Source organism: Crocodylus porosus, unplaced genomic scaffold (assembly GCF_001723895.1).
Source record: "Crocodylus porosus isolate Cpor-Errol unplaced genomic scaffold, CroPor_comp1, whole genome shotgun sequence".
NCBI lineage: Eukaryota > Metazoa > Chordata > Crocodylia > Crocodylidae > Crocodylus > Crocodylus porosus.
In genome coordinates, this window is record NW_017728951.1 from 44,569,385 (window position 1) to 44,591,210 (window position 21,826).

The following is a 21,826-nucleotide window of genomic DNA, read 5'->3' on the forward strand; positions in this document are numbered from 1 at the left end:
GAAGAGGGGGAAGAAAAGCAGGAGTCATGTGTGTATGTGAACAATATATCTCAGAACTCCAGTTATTACTGGTAAGGCAATTCTTTTCATCCTTTGATAATTAGCTAGAAGCACTGCTTCTCCCACTCTTCTCCCCAAAACAGGCTTGCAGAGCATGTGAGACTGCCCTGCATTCTTCTTCTGGGAGGGTGTGCAGAGTCAGATCAGGAAGGGGTGTGGCAAGAGTAGCCATGTGCACTGCCCAGTCTGCAATGCAGACCAGGGACAGGATTTCCCTCCAGTCTTTCTCCTATCTCCCCTGCTGTATGGCAGCCACTACTTTGTTAACCCTTTCACAGCCAAATTAAGGCTTTTCCAGACTCAATCTATATGAAGATTAGTGGGAGCTGTGAGAGTGTTAACACAGTAGAGAGTGGAAGTCTGCAGCCTCTGAATGTGCCCGTGCTACTACAGGTAAAACTCTGCCCAGCTCCCCTTGCCCATATGCTTTTGTCCTCAGCACAACCCCTTTCCCACTCCTTCACCCATTCCTCCCGCCTAAGGCACAGAAATAATTGGCTATGCCTCTGAGATGCTGGGTTACTGTTTGGCTTTAAGGAAGCTTCCTGATACCAGCCCTGCCAATAATTTTTAACTGCTCTCTTCCTATCTGGGACAACAAATGTATGCAGGATAAAGTCTTAAACGCATCGCATTTTGGTTGAATGTTGGCTATATTAGGCCAGTGGGTATCAGCTTGGGTGCTAAAAAATTTAGAAAAGTTATGAAGGTATATTTTGAGCTTTAAAATGTTAAGAACCACAGCTCTAAACTTCACGCTCCAGACAGGGAAATGCCTTAAATAGGCATTTAAATAGCTCAAGCAACAACCTAAGAGAGAACACAGTATCAAGTGGCAGATGATGGAATTAGAAGATATATCTTTGATTGAGCTTACAGACAAGCCTGGATTTGATATCCAGCAGCAAGTCTAGAACAGTGAGGTTAGGAGGCTTGGTTCAAGATAGCCTTTGAAAAGCACCGGTTGCAAAATCTAGATAGACAATTTTACCACACAAATACATACGATAGAGCAAGGGCGGGCAAAGTCTGGCCCATGGGCTGGATCAGACCCACAGCAGACTCCATTTCCTAAAAGCCCCTGCCTGCATTGCAGCCAGTTTTCCTGGAGACCCTAGCAGCAGCAGAGCCATGACAGTGTAGGGCCAGAGTTTCCATGGAGACTAGCCCCAGCAGCAGTGGCAGGGCACACAGCAAGCAGCTGCTCCAGAGCTGGGATCAGGGCCCAGAAAATGAAGATAATTCTTTAAGTCCTCCAAAACCTAACGATGGTACTAAGAATAGGGAACACTCCAAAGAGGGAAAAGCCACATGGGTTGAGGTAACATGTGAAGAAAGAAATGAGCCAGACCCCAAATAGCTTTGTTGAGGTGTCTACTCAATAGATTACTCTGGTCACAGGGCCAAAAAGACCAAGCAGGAAATAAAAGGATGGATCCCTGAGGCCAATGATTACAAGTTTTGTGTATAGAGTGATATCCTGGTATCAGATATGAAGGCTTTTTCAAGGACTTCAACTACTGAGACATCTCGTGGGAAGAGCGCTTGGCAAAATCTGAGCGGTCGCAAAGCTTTCTCTCATGCATGCATGAGCTCTATCTGATGCAAGAAGTCGATGAGAGGAAAACCTCTGCTCAACTTGGTTCTGGCAATGGGGGACAAACTAATCAGTGACCTAATGATCGAAGGGAAGCTGGTTGACAGTGACCATGAGCTGATCACCTTCACCATCCTCCATAAAGCTGGCAAGTCAGTCAGCAATACAGAAGTCCTTGACTTCAGGAAAGCTGACTTTGACACACTCAGGAGGCTCGTCAGTGAGGCCCTAAAGGGCCACCACCCAAAGGGGAGGGGAGTTCAGGACAAGTGATTGCTCCTCAAGGGAGCAATCCTGGAAGTGCAAGCAATGTCTATCCCATCTCAGAGGAAAGGCAGCAAAAGAGCACAGCAGCCCCTTTGGCTCTCCAGGGAACTAGCAGACCTCCTGCATCTAAAAAGACAGACCTACAAAGGATGGAGGACTGGATCCACCTACAGCCAAGGCTGTGATAGAAATCCAGCTAACTACAAATATTAAGGACAATAAAAAGTCCTTTTTTAGATATGTGGGGAGCCAGAGGAAAAGCAATGACCACACTGGACCCCTGCTAAACCAGATGGGACAACTGACAACCGACACCCAGGAAAAGGCCAACTTAACTTACTAAATGGGTACTTTGTGTTGGTCTTTTATCAGTCCCATGGGATAACTCTGCCCACTACAGGACAGGGAGTCTCAGGTGAGGGAGATTCCTTACCCTCCATCAATGCTGAGTTCGTGAAGGAACACCTTGACAGGCTGGATACCTTCAAATCAGCTGGCCCTGACAATTTACATCCCAGGGTACTCAAAGAGCTGGCTATAATCATAGCCCAGACCATGGCATGGATCTTCAAGAACTCCTGGTGCTCTGGTGAAGTGCCTGAAGACTGGAAGAAGGCCAAAGTGGGGCCTATCTTCAAGAAAGGGAGGAAAGTGGATCCAGCAAACTATAGGCCCATCAGCCTGACCTCTATCTCAGGGAAGGTCTTAGAAAAGATTATTAAAGAGGCCATTCTTAACAGACTGGTTGATGGCAACATCCTGAGGGATAGTCAGCATGGGTTTGTTGCGGGTAGGTCTTGCTTGACCAAGCTCATTTCCTTTTATGACCAGGTGACCTATCACCTGGACAAAGGAGAAGATATTGATGTCATATATCTTGACTTTAAAAAAAGTTTTCAACCTGGTATCCCATGATCACCTCTTGGCAAAACTGGCCAACTGTGGCCTTGGCCAGACCACGATCCACTGGCTGGGGAATTGGGTCCGTGGTAGGACCCAGAGGGTGGGGACTGACGGAAGTCAATCGTCGGGTGCCATGTGACCAGTGGGCCCAGGGCTCTGTCCTTGGGCCTATACTATTTAACATCGTCATTAATGATGTGGACATTGGTGTCAGAAGTGGACTGGCCAAGTTTGCCAATGATACCACACTCTGGGGTAAAGTGTCCACACCTGAAGACAGGAGAGTGATTCAGGCTGACCTTCACAGGCTCAGAAAATGGGCGGATGAGAACCTGATAGTGTTTAACACCGAAAAATGCAAGGTTCTCCACCTTGGGAAGAAAAACCCACAGCATGATTATAGGCTCAGCAGTGCTACGCTGGCTAGCACTATGGACAAAAGGGATTTGGGGGTCATGATTGACCACAAGATGAACATGAGCCTGCAATGTGATACTATGGCTAGTAAAGCAAGAAAAATGCTTGCTTGCATCCACAGATGCTTCTCAAGTAAATCCCAGGACGTCATCCTCCTGTTGTATTCTGCCTTGGTGAGGCCACAGCTGGAGTACTGCGTCCAGTTTTGGGCTTGGAGGATGTGGAGAAGCTTGAGAGGGTGCAGAGGAAAGCCATGCACATGATCAGAGGTCAGGAAAGAGACCTTATAAAGAGAAGCTGAGAGCCATGGGACTCTTCAGCCTGGAAATGCGCAGGCTCAAGGGTGACCTGGTAGCCACCTATAAGTTTATTGGGGTGCTTACCAGGATCTGGGGGAATGTCTGTTCACCAGAGCACCCCAACGGATGACAAGGTCAAATGGTTACAAACTCCTCCAAGACCATTTCAGGCTATTCATAAGGAAGAACTTTATTGTCCGAGCCTCCAGGGCTTGGAATAGATTGCTGCCAGAGGTGATTCAAGCACCTAGTCTGAATGCCTTCAAAAGACATCTGGATGTTTATCTTGCTGGGATCCTATGATCCCTGCTGAATTCCTGCCCTTTGGTCAGGGGGCTGGACTCGATGATCTCCCGAGGTCCCTTCCAGCCCTAATGTTTATGAAATCTACTGAATGAGAAGAGGTAACAGACAGTAGAGGCAAAAGAAAGTGCAAGTTATAATGATTGCCAAATGTGGAACTTTCCAGGGTAGTATCAGAAAATGGTTCCATTCAACCTTGGACTGGGGAACATATTGGGTCTGGGAATGCTTCTGTATGTAGTTAGTGCCAGATTATGTGCTGGAATCAGGGTGTTAGGTCAACCTAAGGAAGTAGAATGGAGTGGGTTGAGAAAATGCAGTATGTACTTCAGCATAAAGTTATATTGTCAGTGGAACTGGTATTGGCACCGGAGTACCAGAATGAAATGGAGAACAAGATAGGGCAATCTTTGAGGGAGAAAGCATGCATGTCTTACCCATTTCCACCTTGGACACTATAAATCACTGGGCGTGTCTACATGTTCATTAACTATAGGCTTGAGAAAAACTGAGATGTGAGAAGTGTGCATACTTCTTTATCCCCACCATCTGGAAGTGGGCATGACTGTCAGTGGTGAAGTGCTTTTTATGGGAAATACTAGGGCAAAAAAGCCCATCATCAAAAGTTCAGGGCCTGTACATGTGCACAAAGAAAAAAGGGTATGTGGACAGTTACGCAAAAGAGAACATTACATTTATGCTCAGAGTTCAGAGTACCTGTTTCAATACAAAACACCCAAGCAGGAAATGCCAATAAAAGGGCAAGAAGGCATATGACCAAGGACTTTTTGCAAATTTCTCACTATCATCAGGCTGTCCTGAAGGGAGATCAAAAGTGACTGACACCAGTCCCATAGGATAATAACTCCAGCTGTCACCCGGTCCAGGTTGCCCCCCACACTGTCCACTCACCAGATGGGGAAGCAAATTCAACTCTAACCTATTCATCAACAGCACCAATGAGCCTGAAAGAGCTGCACAGTGGTGAGGAGTAATGACGGCGCTAGAGAAAGATGCCAACACCAGCCCATTACCCAAAACAGAAGAAACTGACTTGCCATTCCTCCTGACAAGATGAAGCTGCTGAGGTTAGCAGCACAAAAAAATGAAGAATGCTCTCAGGCCTATCAGAAGACTTTATGCTTGCATCTTATTTTGATAATGGCCCTAACCAAAGTTGGTTTTTTTGGTGAAAAAAACCCAAATACACAAAAGAGAGTCAAATTTGAACATAAAGGCTACCAAAGAGAAAGAGGTGCAAGTTGTTTCACTCTCTGCATGGCTAAAATAATCTAACTGTGTGAATTCCTAGAAATTGACCTGGAATTTGCAAACAGATGTGTGGCATTTTTGTTTAGTTTTATTTTGGAGGGGGGAGGGTTGTTTATTTTTTTTTACATTTACAATCAGACATCGTTCTTCCTTCCTTCTGGGAAACCAGATGTTAGTTATTGAAAAACCATTTCCCCTGGAGATACACAGGAACTTCCTCTATTGTCTTAAATAAAACAAATTCTAATCAAAGCCATCTTCCATGAAAAAGAACACTGGAATCAGACAGGAAAGGGAGCTCAGCTCTTTTGACCATCTAATCCAAAATTTTGCCAACTCCCAAAAGGATGTTGAGAGGCAAATAAGATGGCAAAAGAATGTTTCTTTCACAAATGCTAGCAGGCACCAAAGAAAAGTATATCCACACAGGACAAAGAAGAGGATACTTGCAAATATTTCAGATCAGTATGTGTTAGGATTGCAGCTGAGTCCATGTTTGTTTACCTGCATTCAGAAATGTCCCTAATCATATTTTAGCTACTGCACCCACCTTAGAAATGAGGATGGTTTAGTAACCCATTTTTCCAGCAAAGTAGATAAACATTTACAGATGAAAAACACAGAGCTACAAAAGAAACATCTAGTGAATGAAGCCCACATAGTTCAGGACCCTTTAATGAAGGCCAGCTTTAAGATTCATTTTCTTTCCTAGTCTGGCATGCCCTTTTATTCTCTCTTCTTAAAAACAAAGTAAAGTTGCATTACTTTTAATGAGCCACCATGACGATCACAATGAAGGGGGCGAACCCCATCCCCAAGAGACAACATGAAATCTCTTATCCCCCCTCCTTTAATCAGGATTCATCTAGCTACTGCCTGCCAGTTTTCCTCATTACAAGCTGCAGTCTTCTCAGTAATGGTGTGGTCAAAAATGCAGAAAGATACTCAACACTCTGCATTAGGACTCCATATTTTCCTCTAAAGAATCCATAAAGCTGGAGCTATACACTACCTCAAGTCCTGCTAACTCCTAAAATCCATCACTGGCCAAAAGCAAGGCCAAGGCTGAGACCAGAATCAGACTTGTTCAGAGAAACAAATAAAAGAGGATGGTCCCTGAATTCACATCCAAGGAATCTTTTGGGGAAACAGAGACTTCTAACCCAGAGGAACATGGGAGGGGAAAATACTTGGAAGCCAGTTAATAGAGTATATCTGAAGATTTACTAATTTAATTACTAAATTAATTACTGAATTACTAAATTTAGTACAGAATGTAGTAATTCAGAAGAGACTTACAGGAAAGCAAAGGAAGATATCCTGCAGCCAGTTGCCTCATGAGAAGACTTTTCCATTAAATAGGTACCCAAACCTATGATTCAGTACAACAGAGTAAGGGGGATAACATTTGTGAAGTCCCATAGAGGAAGCTGACAAACCTACCTCTATAAGTGGCAATGAAAGGTCCATAGCCAAAGCTGGTGGAGACAGAGTCAAGAGCAGCGGCTTCTGTGAATCCTCATAATAAGCCATAAAAGGGATTGAAACCATGTGGAAAACTACTGGAAGCATCAAGTTAAAAGATGCTGATGGTGCTGGACTGAGTTAGCCAGGTTTGAATGAATCCTTGATGCCAGCTCAGAAAGCAACACAAGCACCAGAATTGCATAACTGTTTCTTACCAAAGGAGTGCCTGGGGCTCTTGTCTTGATGCGTCCTCTGCCCTATCAAGGCATACCCAGTGGGACTGGAATATGGTGCAGGAACGCCACAAAGGTTTGATGAGATCTACTTAGGACTTTCAAATCTTGAAACAGAAGACCAAAAAACATGGTATAAAATTTCATAGACTTTTGGGCTGGAAGGGACCCCGGAGGATCATCGAGTCCAACCCCCTATACCATGGACAGGAAGTCAGCAGGAATTATAGGATCCCAGCAAGATAAGCATCCTAATGTGTTTTGAAGGTGTTCAAAGTGGGTGCTTGGACCACCTCCAGTGGCAGTCTATTCCAAAGGCTCGGACAGTAAAGAAGTTCTTCCTTATGTACAGCCTGAATCGGTCGTGGCGAAGTTTGTGACCGTTCAATCTTGTCATCCCTTGGGGCGCTCTGGTGAACAGACGTTCCCCCAGATCCTGATGAGCACTCCTGATAAACTTGTAGGTGGCCACCAGATCACCCCTGAGCCTGCATTTTTCTAGGTTGAACAGTCCCAGGGCTCTCTCACCATAAGATCTGTTTTCCTGACCTCTGATCATGCACGTGGCTTTCCTCTGCACTCTCTCGAAGTGGAGAACCTTGCATTTTTTAGTGTTGAACACCATCATATTCTCATCCACCCATTTCATGAGCCTGTCAAGATCTGCCTGGATCGCCCTCCTATCCTCAGGTGTGGATGTAGAGTTTGGTGTCGTCGGCAAACTTGGCCAGTCCTCTTCTGACACCAATGTCATATCATTGATGAAGATGTTAAACAGTATAGGGCCTAGGACAGAGCCTTGAGGGATCCCACTGGTGACCATGCACCAAGAAGATTGGCTTCCATCAACCACCACCCTCTGGGTCCTACTGCAGAGGGCCAGCTGACTTGAAGGTATCCAGCCTGTCAAGGTGTTCCTTCATGAGGTCAGCTTTGATGGAGGGTAAGGGATCTCCCTCACCTGGGCCTCCCTGACTCACAGTGGGCAGGGGCATCCCATGGAACTGGTGAAAAACTGATGCAAAGTACCCATTTAGCAAGTTTGCTTTTTCATGGGCATCAGTTGTCAGTTGTCCCGTCTGGTTTAGCAAGGGTCCAGTATTGCCCTTGCTTTTCCTCTGGCTCCCCACATATCTAAAAAAGGACTTTTTATTATTCTTGATATTTGTAGCTAGCTGGAGTTCCATTGCAGCCTTGGCTTTCCTGGTGTGCTCTCCGCAGGTATGGACCAGAGTAAAGTATTCCTCCTTGGTGATGGTTCCAGTCCTCCATCCTTTGTAGGTCTTCCTTTTAAGATGCAGGAGGTCCACCTGTTCCCTAGGCCTAGCCCTGGCACCACTCTTTGACTCCAATCTGCACTCAGCTGTACTTTTTTCTAGTGCTGACAAAGTTGAGGTTTCCTACTGATGATGGTGGCCCCTGAAAAGCCACAGTACCCAGCTAAGTCTCAAGTTCTGGGACTGGAGATAGACTGAGCCAGCAACTAAAGTGAGTTAGGCCTTGTGTTCCTTCCTAGCCTGTGGCCTCAGCAATTGACAGAGTGCTTCCCAGAAACATATGACTTTCCCAGACATTACAGCTGAGTTTTGCTAGAAAAATGATGGATAAAAGTATTTTATTTTTTTCCCCCTATAAAAAGATTATCCTCGGGAAGACTTAGCGGAGCACAAGTTTGCACCTTTTGCAGATCATGAATGTAACAGCCTATGCCCTAAGTAGTACAGGTTTCAAAATTCAGCATTTTCAAGATGAAATATCTGAAGAGAATGGATTATATAAATCCTGGGCAAATTATTTTTACTGTATGTATTTGACTGTAACTGTCTGTCTGTGAGCAAGTCAGTGGTTTTTCCTCACTCTAGAGCTTAAATAAAAACAGGTTCTGAATAACTTATTTATCTTTCTGAAAGAGCCCTGGGGCAGATCTAAAACAACAACAACAGAAAATCATTCCAATCTCCAATTGCTTAAGGCCATGTACAGGCTTCTCACTGCAGCCCTATTTAGACAATGTATATTTCTAATGCTGCTGAGTAGTTGATTTACTGAAAGCTTGTCTTTTGCTTAAGGTACAGAACAAGGAAATTAGAAACTAATTCCTGAGTCCATAAACTTCCTGTCTGATCTTGGACAAGATCCTGATTCTGTTTTGCTGCGAGGATATCCCCAAATTCCAAAATAATGTAACCAGGCTCATAGAAGTGTGTTCTTGATTTGCCTATAGAAAAACATAGCTCTCCTAGTCTTTCAATGGGTAGCATAACAGGCCTCCAGAGATGGGTCCCACTTCATCCTGCAGAATCACAATGCAACAGTTCACCAGCTCCAGCCACTCATCCTGTTTCACCTGGGAGATACATAACTTTCCATGCTCCCAGTCAGGAACCCTGGCATACACCATGTCACCTCCATCCTATTGAAGTTCAAAATGATCCTGATAGCACTTAGCAATTCAAGACCCATGCAGGGAGACAGCTACCTGAGCCTGTACATCTACCTAAAAGACAGAGCCCTCCTTCTTCCCAAGCCTAGATAGAGAGATCTGTAAAAGCCATGATGATAGATATCAAATGAACAAGAAGAAAAAGTGGGTAAAAAGGTAAATTCCTCTTTTATTTTTCTCTTGTAGAGAAAGACTGTGATGCAGCCAAGAAAAAAAAATGCTATCAATAATGGCAGCCACTTGTTGCACAGAGATAGAGGGTGAAAAGGGAAATTGAGTGGGAGAGGCCAAATGAAGTGAAAAGACCCTCCACAAAAAAAGAAAAAACCCCCACAATATCAGGGTACCATATGTACGAAAGAATATAGGGAAAGAAAAGCAACAAAAATCAAAGGAGGGGAAAAAATCATAACAAATCAGCAGTGTGCTTCAAGAAGTAGTAGTGAGAAATAAAGGCTTAACAAGATGATTTGATGAAAAAGGTGCTCCATCTCAAAGCCAGACATGTGCAAAGAGCTGAGGGACAAAAGGCATGCATCATCCTTTATTACCTCATGCAACACAAGAAAGGTGGGTCTAGGACACAACAAATGGTAGGGCTGAGGCTAAAAGTACCCAAGGTCAAGCGATGGAGCCACATGCCCATCCATGGCTGGAATGAGTCTATAAACAATAACTTTAAACAAAACCCCAACTATAACATACCCCACCCCTTTTATTCCAATGATAAGCACTGGAGGGCCTGGTACCTTTTCTTCCTGAGTGCTCTAGTGCATAAGCACATTTGTTGGATTCAGAAGTACATCAATGTTACTATGCCCTTCTTCATACTGTCTCTCATTGAAGGCCAAATGAGGAGGTTTTGGAACCTTGCTTCTCGGTGCTCTTCCTTACTGAGTACACACTTTTTGGCAATCTTTTATAAACAAGGCTCTGGACTTCTGGAAGGAGTGTTCTTATTAGATCTCTACTGGAGCATTTGCACCGCCAATCACACTTTTGGAAAGATTACAATCAACTACCAGCTGGGAAAAAAACACCTTTACCCAAGTTCTGCTACTTGCTTAAATGTGGAAAAACACTGGCTCTTTTCTGAATGTTATTTATTCTGTACATAAGGTGACTCATTCACCTTTTACAAGATGTAAAAGTCCAGAAAAGGCAGTTTTAAATCACTCACATCCAATATTTATGGTACATATGGCTTTCATCCCAAATGTCAAAAGTGAAGGAAAATATAGCTATGCATGTGGCAGCAGCAATAGACAGAATAATCATTTATTATGCAATTAGGCTTTTTCTTTTTTCAACTAAATTATTCATTAACTTACATGGTATTACTAGTTTTACAATGCTATGGCTAGTGCATTAAAGGAAAATAATGCAAACTCCAAATGGAGATTTTTTTTAAGACCTTATACAAGTGAGCCAAAAAGAGCCCACTGGTGCTTTGGTATTAAGCAAGTGCTTCAAAATTATCTATACAAATTGTGCAAGCCTTACATTTTTTCAGTACCAAGAGTGCAACAATCAGTAGCGATTTTTTCCCAAAGGGTTAATTTTCTAGCTTTTGCAAAACTGTGTTAATTGCCTGTCTCCTACTGTGAGTATAAAAAAAGGGAACCCCAATATATTGGCACTTACTTGTGCACTAAATGGCTATTTTCAAAAACCTCTGACATCTATAACAAGAGATTACGTTAAAGACACTCCAAATGTCATCTGATATGTGCAGTAGTTACTATGTTGAACTACCTGCATTTTTGCCATGCCTATGGATTTAGGAACCTCCCCTCCCCCAATGCGGGAAATAACTTTTGGTCCGTCTGCTTTGTTGCTGTTGTGCTTAAGGGCATCATGGCGGTGGAAGAAAAATGGTATTTGCATGCACACCATTATACGTACACAAAATACGTGTACAATAAAAAAAAGGGGAAAACAAGAAACATTACTGTTGGAGACACTGACAGAGGTGGAGGGTAAGAGGGAGTGGGAAATGTATGGCAGACAAAAGTTTCTCCCATGCTGGGAGTGAGGAGGGGAGGAGGTATATCACATGTATATCACAGTCTATCTTCCTGCACGTACTTCTGTTTTTCCCGGGAGTCTCTGGTCTTAGAGCGGTTCTGTCGGTTTGCTGTTGAGGGGATGGAGTGCGCCGATGAACTCTTCTTGCTGGAAGAGTATGAGGAATGGGAGGAATGCGAGAGACTGGCCCGGGATTGGCCGGCGTTGTGGTCAAACTGCATCAAGCAGAAGATCAAGTCTGTCGGCATGAGTTCAAACTCATAAGGAGGATTTGCAATAACATAACTGGAATATAAAAAGAAGAGAAGGTGGCTTTACATTAGTATTAGTAAAATATACAACATGGTAAGATATTATGAGCACCTTTCTATCCATCAGAAGATTTGCACGTTACATCTTACATTGACTCCTCTTTGCTCCTGCAAATTTATTTACTGCCAGAGGTATGGGCAAGAATCTGAGATGGGCATTCCCCTGGAAAACTCTTTGACTTGGAAGCTCCTCCTCCTTTGAGCTATGCTAAAAAGCTGCTACCTAACAGTGAAGAAAGAAAAATGCCCTGGCAGGAACGCTTCTATCTCACCCTAACATACGGTTAAAAAGGACCACTCAGGACCATCAAGTCCAGCACCCTGCAATTGTATTTAATGATATAACCCATGTATGTAACCCAAAGATTCTTCAAATAAATTTACTTTGTCCCCCACCCCACCTGCACACCAAAACAAGACAAAGCTACAATGCATAAAGGACAAAGGCACACCCAATGCCTAAGGCCTGTTGAATGAAAGATGATGAGTGCCGCCCAGTCCCACAAGCCCAAGTCCAGATGAACCCAGGAAGTACAACAGACCATACCTCACACTAAACTGAAGGGTACCTTCCTATTCTGATCTGGGGATGAATTCCTCTATGAATGCAGCTCTGATACTCATTTTAACACTATGCGTGTGACCAGAATAGCATCATGGAAAAGTCAAAGCCAAGACCAAAAGTGAAGGCATGCAATCAAAAAGGAGTAAAACTCTTTGTAGCCCTTGTGAAAAATCAGGGGTGCCCTGAACATAACTAACATAAAAATATTATAATAAAATGCAACCCATGCTATAAGCATGTTTCTTAAGAACTGAAGACATGGAAAACAAGCTGAATCCAGAGGGAGCTGTCCCAAGTAGGTAGACCCACTTTTCCTAATGGCATACAGGCCTACTGCCCCTGTTTAGCACTGGTCCAAGACCAGCACTGGGCAGCCACATCTTTGCAACTGTCTTTCTGCCTTTGCCCTCTCACTTGCTGTTTGTCACTCTGAAGCCACCCTCACATTAAGAAATATTTCTTTGCCAGACATATCCCACATACATATTATTATCCTTTGTGCTTATTAGTTCCCCATCAGCATTCCATTCCAAACACTGATGCATTTATATATTCATTACAGGGTTTACAGTTATATTTATGTGCCTGTGCCACATTATAAACTAAACTCCCATCATGCTTTGACATATGCTAATTTGACATCATACTATAAAACTCTTTGGAGCTGGGAGACGGGACTAAATGGATGCTTCTACTGACGTAGAGCAAGCATTTTTTTCTTATCAGGAACTGGTTGGGACATCTTTAGGCAGTCTGTATTTCTGGAGTACTTTGTACAAAATCAGATAAAAAATGAACTTGTACAATGTTGGTAAACTATATGGAAAGTTGTGCAAAAACCTGTTGATATAGAAAATATCCTATTGGCTAATTTATTGAAAACCAACAGGCTATAAGTATCAGGCCACTGGACAGGTGTGTCAAGTTTGTTCCAGGAATTGTTTCAGTCATCACAGCAGACCCAGCCCTGGGTAACATATGATCTCTCTCTCTGCTGTTCAGTTATGGTCCTTATTGACATAATAAAGAACGAATTGAGCTTAGCCAGTTCCATGTTCTGAATCTCTTCCCTTAACAAATAGTAAACTAATTAGGAAGCCAGATATGAGGCCAGTATCAGCTGACCCTGTGTAAGATGAAATTGTGGTCTACTTACTGGTTTAAAAACACAAGTAGCATAGAGAAAATATTTTGGCTTTAGTGCCATTACATACAATACTTGGGAGATTTGTTTTAGCTGCTGATTAATAAACTGCCAGAACACTTTATAGTTGCAACTTTAATAAACCTGACAAACTAATTTCTCCAAGTAATACATAGGTGAATTTATTAAAAAGCAAACCTCTAAGTTTACTATCACAACACTAGCTGAATGTTTGTGTTACCTAACTATGCAAATACTAACTACTTGTAAGCTAGCTTTATCTGGTGGTAAAGTACTGACCACTGGCCATGGAAAATGAAAAAACTGGAGATGCTGAAGTGATTTGTAATTGACTTAGCTTGTCACTGGGATGCATTTTTTGCCCTACATATGCTAAAGGGAGCTAATCCCTGGGATAATGTGTGCAACTTGCTTAAAAATACGTTTAAAAAGATCACATAAGGAAAGAATGAGCAAAGCTATGTAAGGTCTGCATATAGGCTAGGAAAAAGTACCTAAGTAAGTAACTGTTTAACTCCATGCAGCCAGGATAGAGTAGGAAAAAAAAATGCAATTGCAAAGCAAACTAATGATTGAAAAGTTGCTTACTATGTAGCTTGAAATCTAAGCTACAAACTAAGGCAAAAATGCATGCCAACAAATCATTTTCAGTGCTGCAAAGCAAGTAAAGAATCTAAGGGAACAGATCCCTATGGTGAGGCGACTGGTAGCTGTATCAGTGTGGATAACTCAACCTACTGCACCCTTCCTTTTGTAAATTAGTGGTAATAACTTGAGAGAGTACTCCAATTTTTATTAACAGGCATATAATTATCAATCCAATCAAGACAGATGGGGGTGATGAGAAGCAGTATAAAGGAAAAATTGCCTGTGGTAGATATCAAAGGCAAAACAACATCACACAAAGGACATGCCTACACATGCAATTAACTCACAACAATAAACTCTGGTGCATGTTGTGCTGGAGTTTATTGCTCCTGGGTATGCTGTTTGAATGTGCAACTAAGACTGCAGCACACTGAGCCAGGTCAAAGGAGCCCTGGCTAACAGGAAGGCAGGCAGGGCAGATCCAACCCAGCTCAACATGCCCTGGAAGGCCTGGCTGGGGCATGCGTATGCTCCAGCGAGGGGCTAGCCAGCAGGCAGCCCCCACACTGAAGCACCTTTGTGCCCCAGTCAGCTGGGTCAGTGTCTACACATGCATTGTGCAGAAAATAACTCCATAGCAGGATAATATTTGTATTTACAAATACTAACCTGCTGCAGGGTTTATTAGTTTCCTGTTTTCTAGTTTCCTGCAGTTTCTGCGCGTGTAGACACTGAGACTTCTATTGTTGAGCTGATTAGGCAACTCCACACTATGTGTCTCAAGCATACTTAAAATAAGCTGGAGAGAAATATGACATTTCCTGAAATCCAAAACTCTCATGTCCCATACACTGGGCGCATCTACACAAGAGCTTTACTGTGGAGCCGACTAATTAGCTCTGTACTAAGGCATTACTGTCTACATGTGCAGTGCTATTAGACCAAAGCAAATTAATTAACTCCATCACAATGCACTTGTAGATACTGATGCTGCCTGCTGGCTAGCTCCACACTGTAGCACCTTCATGCCCCAGCCAGCCCCTCGCCAACATGTTGACCTGACTCCCCGGGCTCCCTGCCAGTCAGGACTATGCCATCCCAGCTCAATGTGCTGCATTCCCAGGGGCAAATGTAAATGCTGCACATGGGAGCAATAAACTCCAGCGTGAACTATGCCAGAGTTTATTGTTTTGCTTTAATACCAGGTGTAGATGTATCCAGAGTGATAAATACATGTATAAATAAAGAATAGCCTAGAATACTTTATATAATGTTTAGAGAATAGATCGAAATCCTTTAACACTGTATCACATGTATTAACTTAACAAACAGCCAAAAAGTTACAGTCACCATAGCTAAAACAAAATTCACCATTTGACAATTGTTTTAAAAGAGTGGCCAAAGCCCCTAAAAACCTTTAAAAATTACTGACCCCTTTGAAAGAAAGTCTGGGCCCTTCAAATCCTCAACCACAGCAGGAAAGCTCCCATTCAATAAAATACTAGTTTCTAACTCAACCGTGTCTGAGTTTCTAACTCTACCATTTTGGTAAAGCACAGAAACAAAAATGAAAAGTAACTCGTGTACCAAATATAATAAAAACAGAAAATAAATTATTTCAAAATTTTATGTTTTTAGCACATGCATCTCTTTGTTCAAATTAGATCAGAACTGGAAGAAACTAGCTTATACACAGTTGGTAAATTAAAATGAAAATTCTGTAAGAACATTCTGATTATGAAATATCCTATTGGCTAATTTATTGTCAACAAGTGGGCTATAAATATTAGAGCACTGACTTGACATGTTGAGCTTGCTTCATGAATTGCTGCAGCCACTGCAGTAGAGTCAATACTGGCTGATATATTATTTATATCACTTCTTGGGATTATGCTCATAATTGTCAAAATTAAGTGATGTTGGTCAGCCTGTTTTTCTGAACCTTATCTTTAATGAATAATCAACACCTACATATGCAAGCGCCTCATGCAGCAATAAAAATTCCTCATGACTCACTAGGGCAGATAAAATTGCTCAGGGCCTCTTTCCACATGCTCCAATGATGATTGCAAAAAGACCAATACCCTGTGATGCCTCTTTTCTGGAAACTATCATATGTAACTTCTCTAGCAACATTTCAGAATGATTCTTGTTTCTTGTTTTACTTTGATTCCTGTTTCTGAACTTCACTTCTCTTAGGTCCTGTCAGCACCCATCCTTTCATTTCCAGTTGAAATTAATTTGAGATCCATTTGGAACCATCCATTTGATTGTGTGTCAGTATTATTTTCTGCCTCTGAAATAGCTCCCTTTTACCAATAGTCACCTTCCAATATATTTGCAGATTGCCATCTTCTCAACCTTCCTTTTGCTACTAAACTTACCATGGTCTTTTCATCTTCTCTCATTAGAAAGGTTTTCTGTTCATCTCCTAATCACCCTCACAATCCTTCTCTATACCCATTCTTATTTAGATTCCTCCTTTGGAAAAGTACATAGGTGAAACATTTGGTACACATGGAATAAAGAATATGGCCTTCCACTAGAATGATACTAATACTTCCCTGTCTCACTTATAAAAACCCTGCCCTACTGATACACCAAAAAATTGTGCTGTCCTTTCTAATGACCATGTCACACTATAATGGCTCACAGTCATCCTACAATAAATGAATACACCTGGATCCTTTTCCTTCATTACATCCAGTCTATGAACCCCTGCTCTGAAGCAAAATCACTTTATATTAATTACTAACCACCTTGTATTTCATACCCATTCTACTACTCATACCACAAGCTTGTCAAGTTCTTCCCATGTAGTTAATCCCATCTCTCTCCATATTAGTAATGCCTCTTACCTCTGCATCATCTGCAGATTTCATAAGTGTGTAGAAAAATAAAGAGCTCCACACGACTGCACTCACCACTAGCCCTAAACTGTTCTCTCAAAATGGAATATTGGATTAGTCTGATGCAAACATCCAGTAATAAATGATTCCTGTTTCCCATTTTACATCCCTCTTGAATATTTTTTCCTTTGCTGTCCTTGCATAGTATCAAAGGCAAAGTAATGTGGTGACTTGAAATTCTATCTAGCCTTTCCTTCCTAACACATAGTATGGGCCATGTTGACTTCATTCCTCCAAACTGCATTACCCTTAAATTGAGACTGCAGATGATGTTCACCCATGCAAAAATTATTCATGTGCTAGTACATTTTTGCAGTATTACAGGCAACAGATTATTTGGAACTATCCCCCATTTCATCACAGCAAGTGGACAAAGTTTGCCTTCTACCTTGTATATGGTATTCTCACATATTTCTTGGATACATCATTCATCCTACTTGCAGATAGAGACAAAGTATTTATCTGTTCTCTAACTGTTCCCCAATTCTTGCTAATCCCTGTCTTTTCTATATGGTGGTCACACTCATTCCCTGAGATTTTTATTTTGTTTTAGCTACATATTTGCATAAAGGCAATTTTGCCATTAATTTCAGTTTTTCTGTACAAGGTTTAGGTCAGCTAAACTCCCTTGATTTTTTCCACTTTCTGACCTCTAAAAAGAGCTCTCCATCATAATCAATTCCATCTTGCAATCATTGTAGATTCTCTGCTTTCTCTTGATATGCTGTTATTGAAAACACTTGTTCATACAAACAAGTCTATAGCCCTTTCCTACCAGTTTTCCTCTCTAACTTGCAATGCAAGTTACAGAGAGCATTTGCACTTGGAATAATTCCTTGCTTTCTTTGCAGTCAGATCCTCAAGTGTTTAGGTCTGCTCAGCTTCTATACCCCATGTCCTTAGCTCCATACTAGTTTGCCCTTCCTAAATGCAAAAGTGTAGTCAGAAACTATCCTGATCCAAAAAATAAGATCAAACTGAACTAGCTTATGATTACTTTCACTGAATTTATTTTCCAACTGGCTTTTCCAAGATTGTTACCACTTACTAAAACCAGATTTAAAATGGCAGATTCCTTCATCACTTTGGTGACCGAGACAAAAACTGGTCAGAGATGTCTTGTCAGAGAGTATCTGTGCTCTGACATTCTGGGTGCATCTACACAAGATGCTATGTCACTGTAGCAACAAGCTACCTCATTATAGCATGTCATTATGCTGACGTAGCTGCTAAAAATAACCGCGCGCCACTGAAACAGTGCAGTAATGGCTGTTACTATGCCATCATTTAGTACTTCCTAAAGCAAGTACTAAATGCTGGCACAGTGGGGGACACATGTAGATGTGCCCCCTCAGTAGCATTTGTCAGGACACTGTATATCTGGGAAGTTAATCACCCTAAAGCACAACATTTCTTCTAGTACTAGTATCTCCCATCATCTCACAGATATCTTGTTCTGTACCAAAATTTGAGCCCAGGATGGCATCCACTTGACATAATTCCTCCCCAAAGCAGTATTTGCTCACACAGATTCTGTTTCACTGATACTTTGACTTTCTAGTTCTTTATAATCTACAGTCATTATATACAAGGCTACCCTTCAGGCTTACTTTTATTTCCTTGAAACACCTTTAAATGCCTGTCCTACAGTTATAACTATCACTCTGTTTTGGTTCTTCCTTGTAAGATCTGTTTTGCTGTCTAACACCAGAAGTTCTAATTCCTCTGTTTCCTGCCCCTTGCTTCTAGCATTGTTACACATGCATTTCTATTTCTTCTGGCTGGCTTTCAACAAATTTCTGGTTAGAAGATGAATGATCCACTTACTGACTGAAACACTTGTCTCACTGCCATCAAAGCTAGTGTGACCTTTTTCTTCCACAGTGTTTCTCCCTTCATTAACACAGTCTCATTGACAAACTCACTCTCATGCTATACATTTATTCTGGGCATGGAGATGACACAAGTTCTTTCCATCCTTCTCCCTGATTTACTAGTTTAATGCATCTTGAATCAATTGTTCCAACCCTGGTCACTGAAGGCTGTTACCCTGGCCATGAATGTCTACTGGCAAACAAACTCAGTGAAATCATTCCAATAATGTTTGGATCCTCATAATCTTGTCCTCCTCATGCTCCCTGTCACAAAACATAAAGAATCCACTGAAAAATGCCTGAACTTTTGATTCTTTAAGCATTTTTTTCAACATGGCATCTTTTCAACCATGAGCCTACCATGTGGTTTGCTATGACATAAAGAACAAACAAAGGATTGTTTCTTGTCCATCCGGCAGGATTCTTATCAATATGAGGTTCATCTAATACTGTTTTACCTACAAGGCAGCATCTGTTTCTAGTCCCCATGTCATCCTTTGTGAGAAATCTGTCCATTCCTCTTAAGACATTAAACTCCTGCTGCTGTCTCCTGCTGCTATGTCACTGTTCTGTTTTTTCCCTTCTGCTCTTGATTATAGTTGTCTTCTATATGCTTCTGAACCACTTCTGCCCTTTTTGGTCTATGTTCACAGATTAACTTCTCCTTTTTTGGGTCAGTTATTCTTTCCTTCCATATTGTCTCAACAATGGGTCCCACCTCTTTTTACCTCACTGAGCAATGAAGCCTATTGCTAAAGTTTATTTCCTCCTCTTTAGCAGGTTTCTTTCTCAAGCATGCTTCCATGGGTTTCCTTCTTCATCTAAAGGTTTGCCTTCTACATTACATTTAGTGGCAAGTCCTTTCCCACTTGAGTTCACAAACAGCAGTGCTTCTGTTATATTCATGAAACAGCAGCATCTCCTCACTCACAAACCCTGCAAACCACCACTATCAAAGAAACCCACATATTCCTTAGGCAAATGGGACAGTTTGTTTCTCACCAGAGCTAGCCCTGTTTAAATTCCTCTGCTTCTTGTCCAGTTAACTTACTCCACCGGTCACAAGATGATTAATAAGCCACCAGTGAAAGTATTTAATTACTGGCTGATGGGAAGCATTAAAGATATGGTCCATTCCATGGTGATTTATAGAAATAATATCTAAGAGCAATAGGATACACTTTTTAAAAAACAGACACATACATTCATTTCAAGATAAATAAACAAACTCTGAAGTAAGGCTAAATATTTATTTCCTACATTTGCAAATGAGAAACATAACTGGAAAAATCCTTGAGTACAGTTCTCTGTGGTTGTAGGCATCCATGTGTTTACATCTCTGCAAAACAATCCAGTGTCATTAATGAAAAGTCATTAATGAAAACCCTACAACATACTGTGGAACACAAGCAAAAGATAAAGGATCATCAACAATACCTTGCCCCCCAACAATAACAGGGAATTTCTTAGGGAAATCTAGGAACAAGGACACGACCTACACTACAAAAAGTCTAAAGGTAGGCAAAATTGAAGTGGTCATTCTATTGGCAATTCCTTCCCAATTCCAAATCTGGCAAACTAGCTACTCCCTCCCTGTTTGAACAACACCCAACATCTCTGAATGCAAGAGGTGTATTTTTTGAGAAAAGTGGCATGCCTTGTGTGGCAAGGCACTGTTTGTGCCTGTCACTTTAAGGGCCAGAAGACAGCAGCCGGCAGGTGCCTGATTAGGGCAGCCATTTTAGATTCAAGGCTGCCCATATAAACAGGCCATTTTTCTGCTGGGAAGCCAGGCAACAACATTGCCTGGCTGCAGGTATCTTCTGGAGTTAAGGGAGGAGCTGTAGGGGATGGTCAGGAGGCTCTTGGTCCTGGGCATGACCTAAAACTGCACCCTGCCAGGAGTAGGTGGCCTGGTGGGGCTCTCAGTGGCGCGGGAGCCCCCAGGAAATGCCAGGCCAGTTACCACCCTGGTGAAAGGTGGGTTGGGGCACCTTAACTCCAACTCCCACAACCGCGTGGGTTACCCCCTCGTAGGGTCTGGAAGGTGGACCCCAAAGAGAGTGTACGGCCATAGACTCAAGAACCTGTCTGAACATCCCCTGACTGGTCAATGCTGGGGCCAGGACTGGAAGGGTCAAAGGGCCAAGGGGCCCACCGTGAGGAACGCCCAAGAGCTGAGGGCCTGGGGTTCTGACTGGCCTGGAGGTGAGCCAGGGCTAGTAGCCGAAGGTCCGGGGGGGGGAACCACACCCATAAGAGGGAGCACCTCAGGGAACTATGCAGCCTAGAATGAAGGCAGAACAGGCTGCCTGAATGGAGGGATCTAAGTGGGGTCCAACTAGTAGGATTCTGGGGCCCAGTGTGGGGCCAGTGATATGGATAACATCTGGATGTCATCTGCAAGGCTTGGGCTGTGGTGCAGGGGAGGTATGGAGCCTCAGATAGCACCCCTGGCATCAGGGCAGGAGATGGGCAGCCTCCCACTTAATTTACATGAATTAATACCAACAAGGCATGGCGGGCAAGAAGGTGGGTGGTTAGCCCAGAAACAGATGAGTGGGCCACAGGGAAATCGACCACAGGGAAGGCCCCTTGTTACACCTGGCCACATTGCCATCTCTAGCTAACTTCCACAGAAGGAAGGAATACTTGAATGCAAAAAAAAAAAAAAAAGGGGGGGGGGGGGGGGGGCTGAGAGACAAAAAAAAAATGATTAGAATCCCTTATAACAGGGGTGGGCAATTATTTTGGTTGGAGGGCCACTTACTGAGTTTTCGCAAGCTGTCAAGGGCCACATGGGTAGCCCTGCCCCCTGGTCACAATCTTGGGACTGGAAGTCCCATCCTCTAACCCCCAACCTTTGCCACCAGAAGTCCCTCCCCTTGCCCCCGGGAGTACTCCTTTCATCAAAGGGTTTTGTCATCTCAGAATCAGAAAAATACCAAATTACATTCTAAAAATCGAACATCTACAACATTCATTAATTTGATTTCAAAAAATATTTTTGTCCTGATTTACCTGTGTTTGTGCAATCACCTATGTATACACTACACAATAGCTTAAAATGAAGTCTTACTCTTGTATATTTGGGGGGGGTTGGAGGGCATGGGGGCATAGGTTTG

At 42.6% G+C, this 21,826-nt stretch overlaps 1 protein-coding gene across 1 annotated transcript in view; it reads right to left on the reverse strand.

Moving 5' to 3' along the window:
• Nucleotides 1-21,826, reverse strand: part of KCNMA1 (potassium calcium-activated channel subfamily M alpha 1) — a 997,979-nt gene that overhangs the window by 21,774 nt on the left and 954,379 nt on the right. Inside the window, exon 27 of the mRNA XM_019555536.1 lies at nt 11,350-11,574. Within this exon, the coding sequence (XP_019411081.1) occupies nt 11,350-11,574 (225 nt within the window). The remainder of the gene's footprint in view (nt 1-11,349; nt 11,575-21,826) is intronic.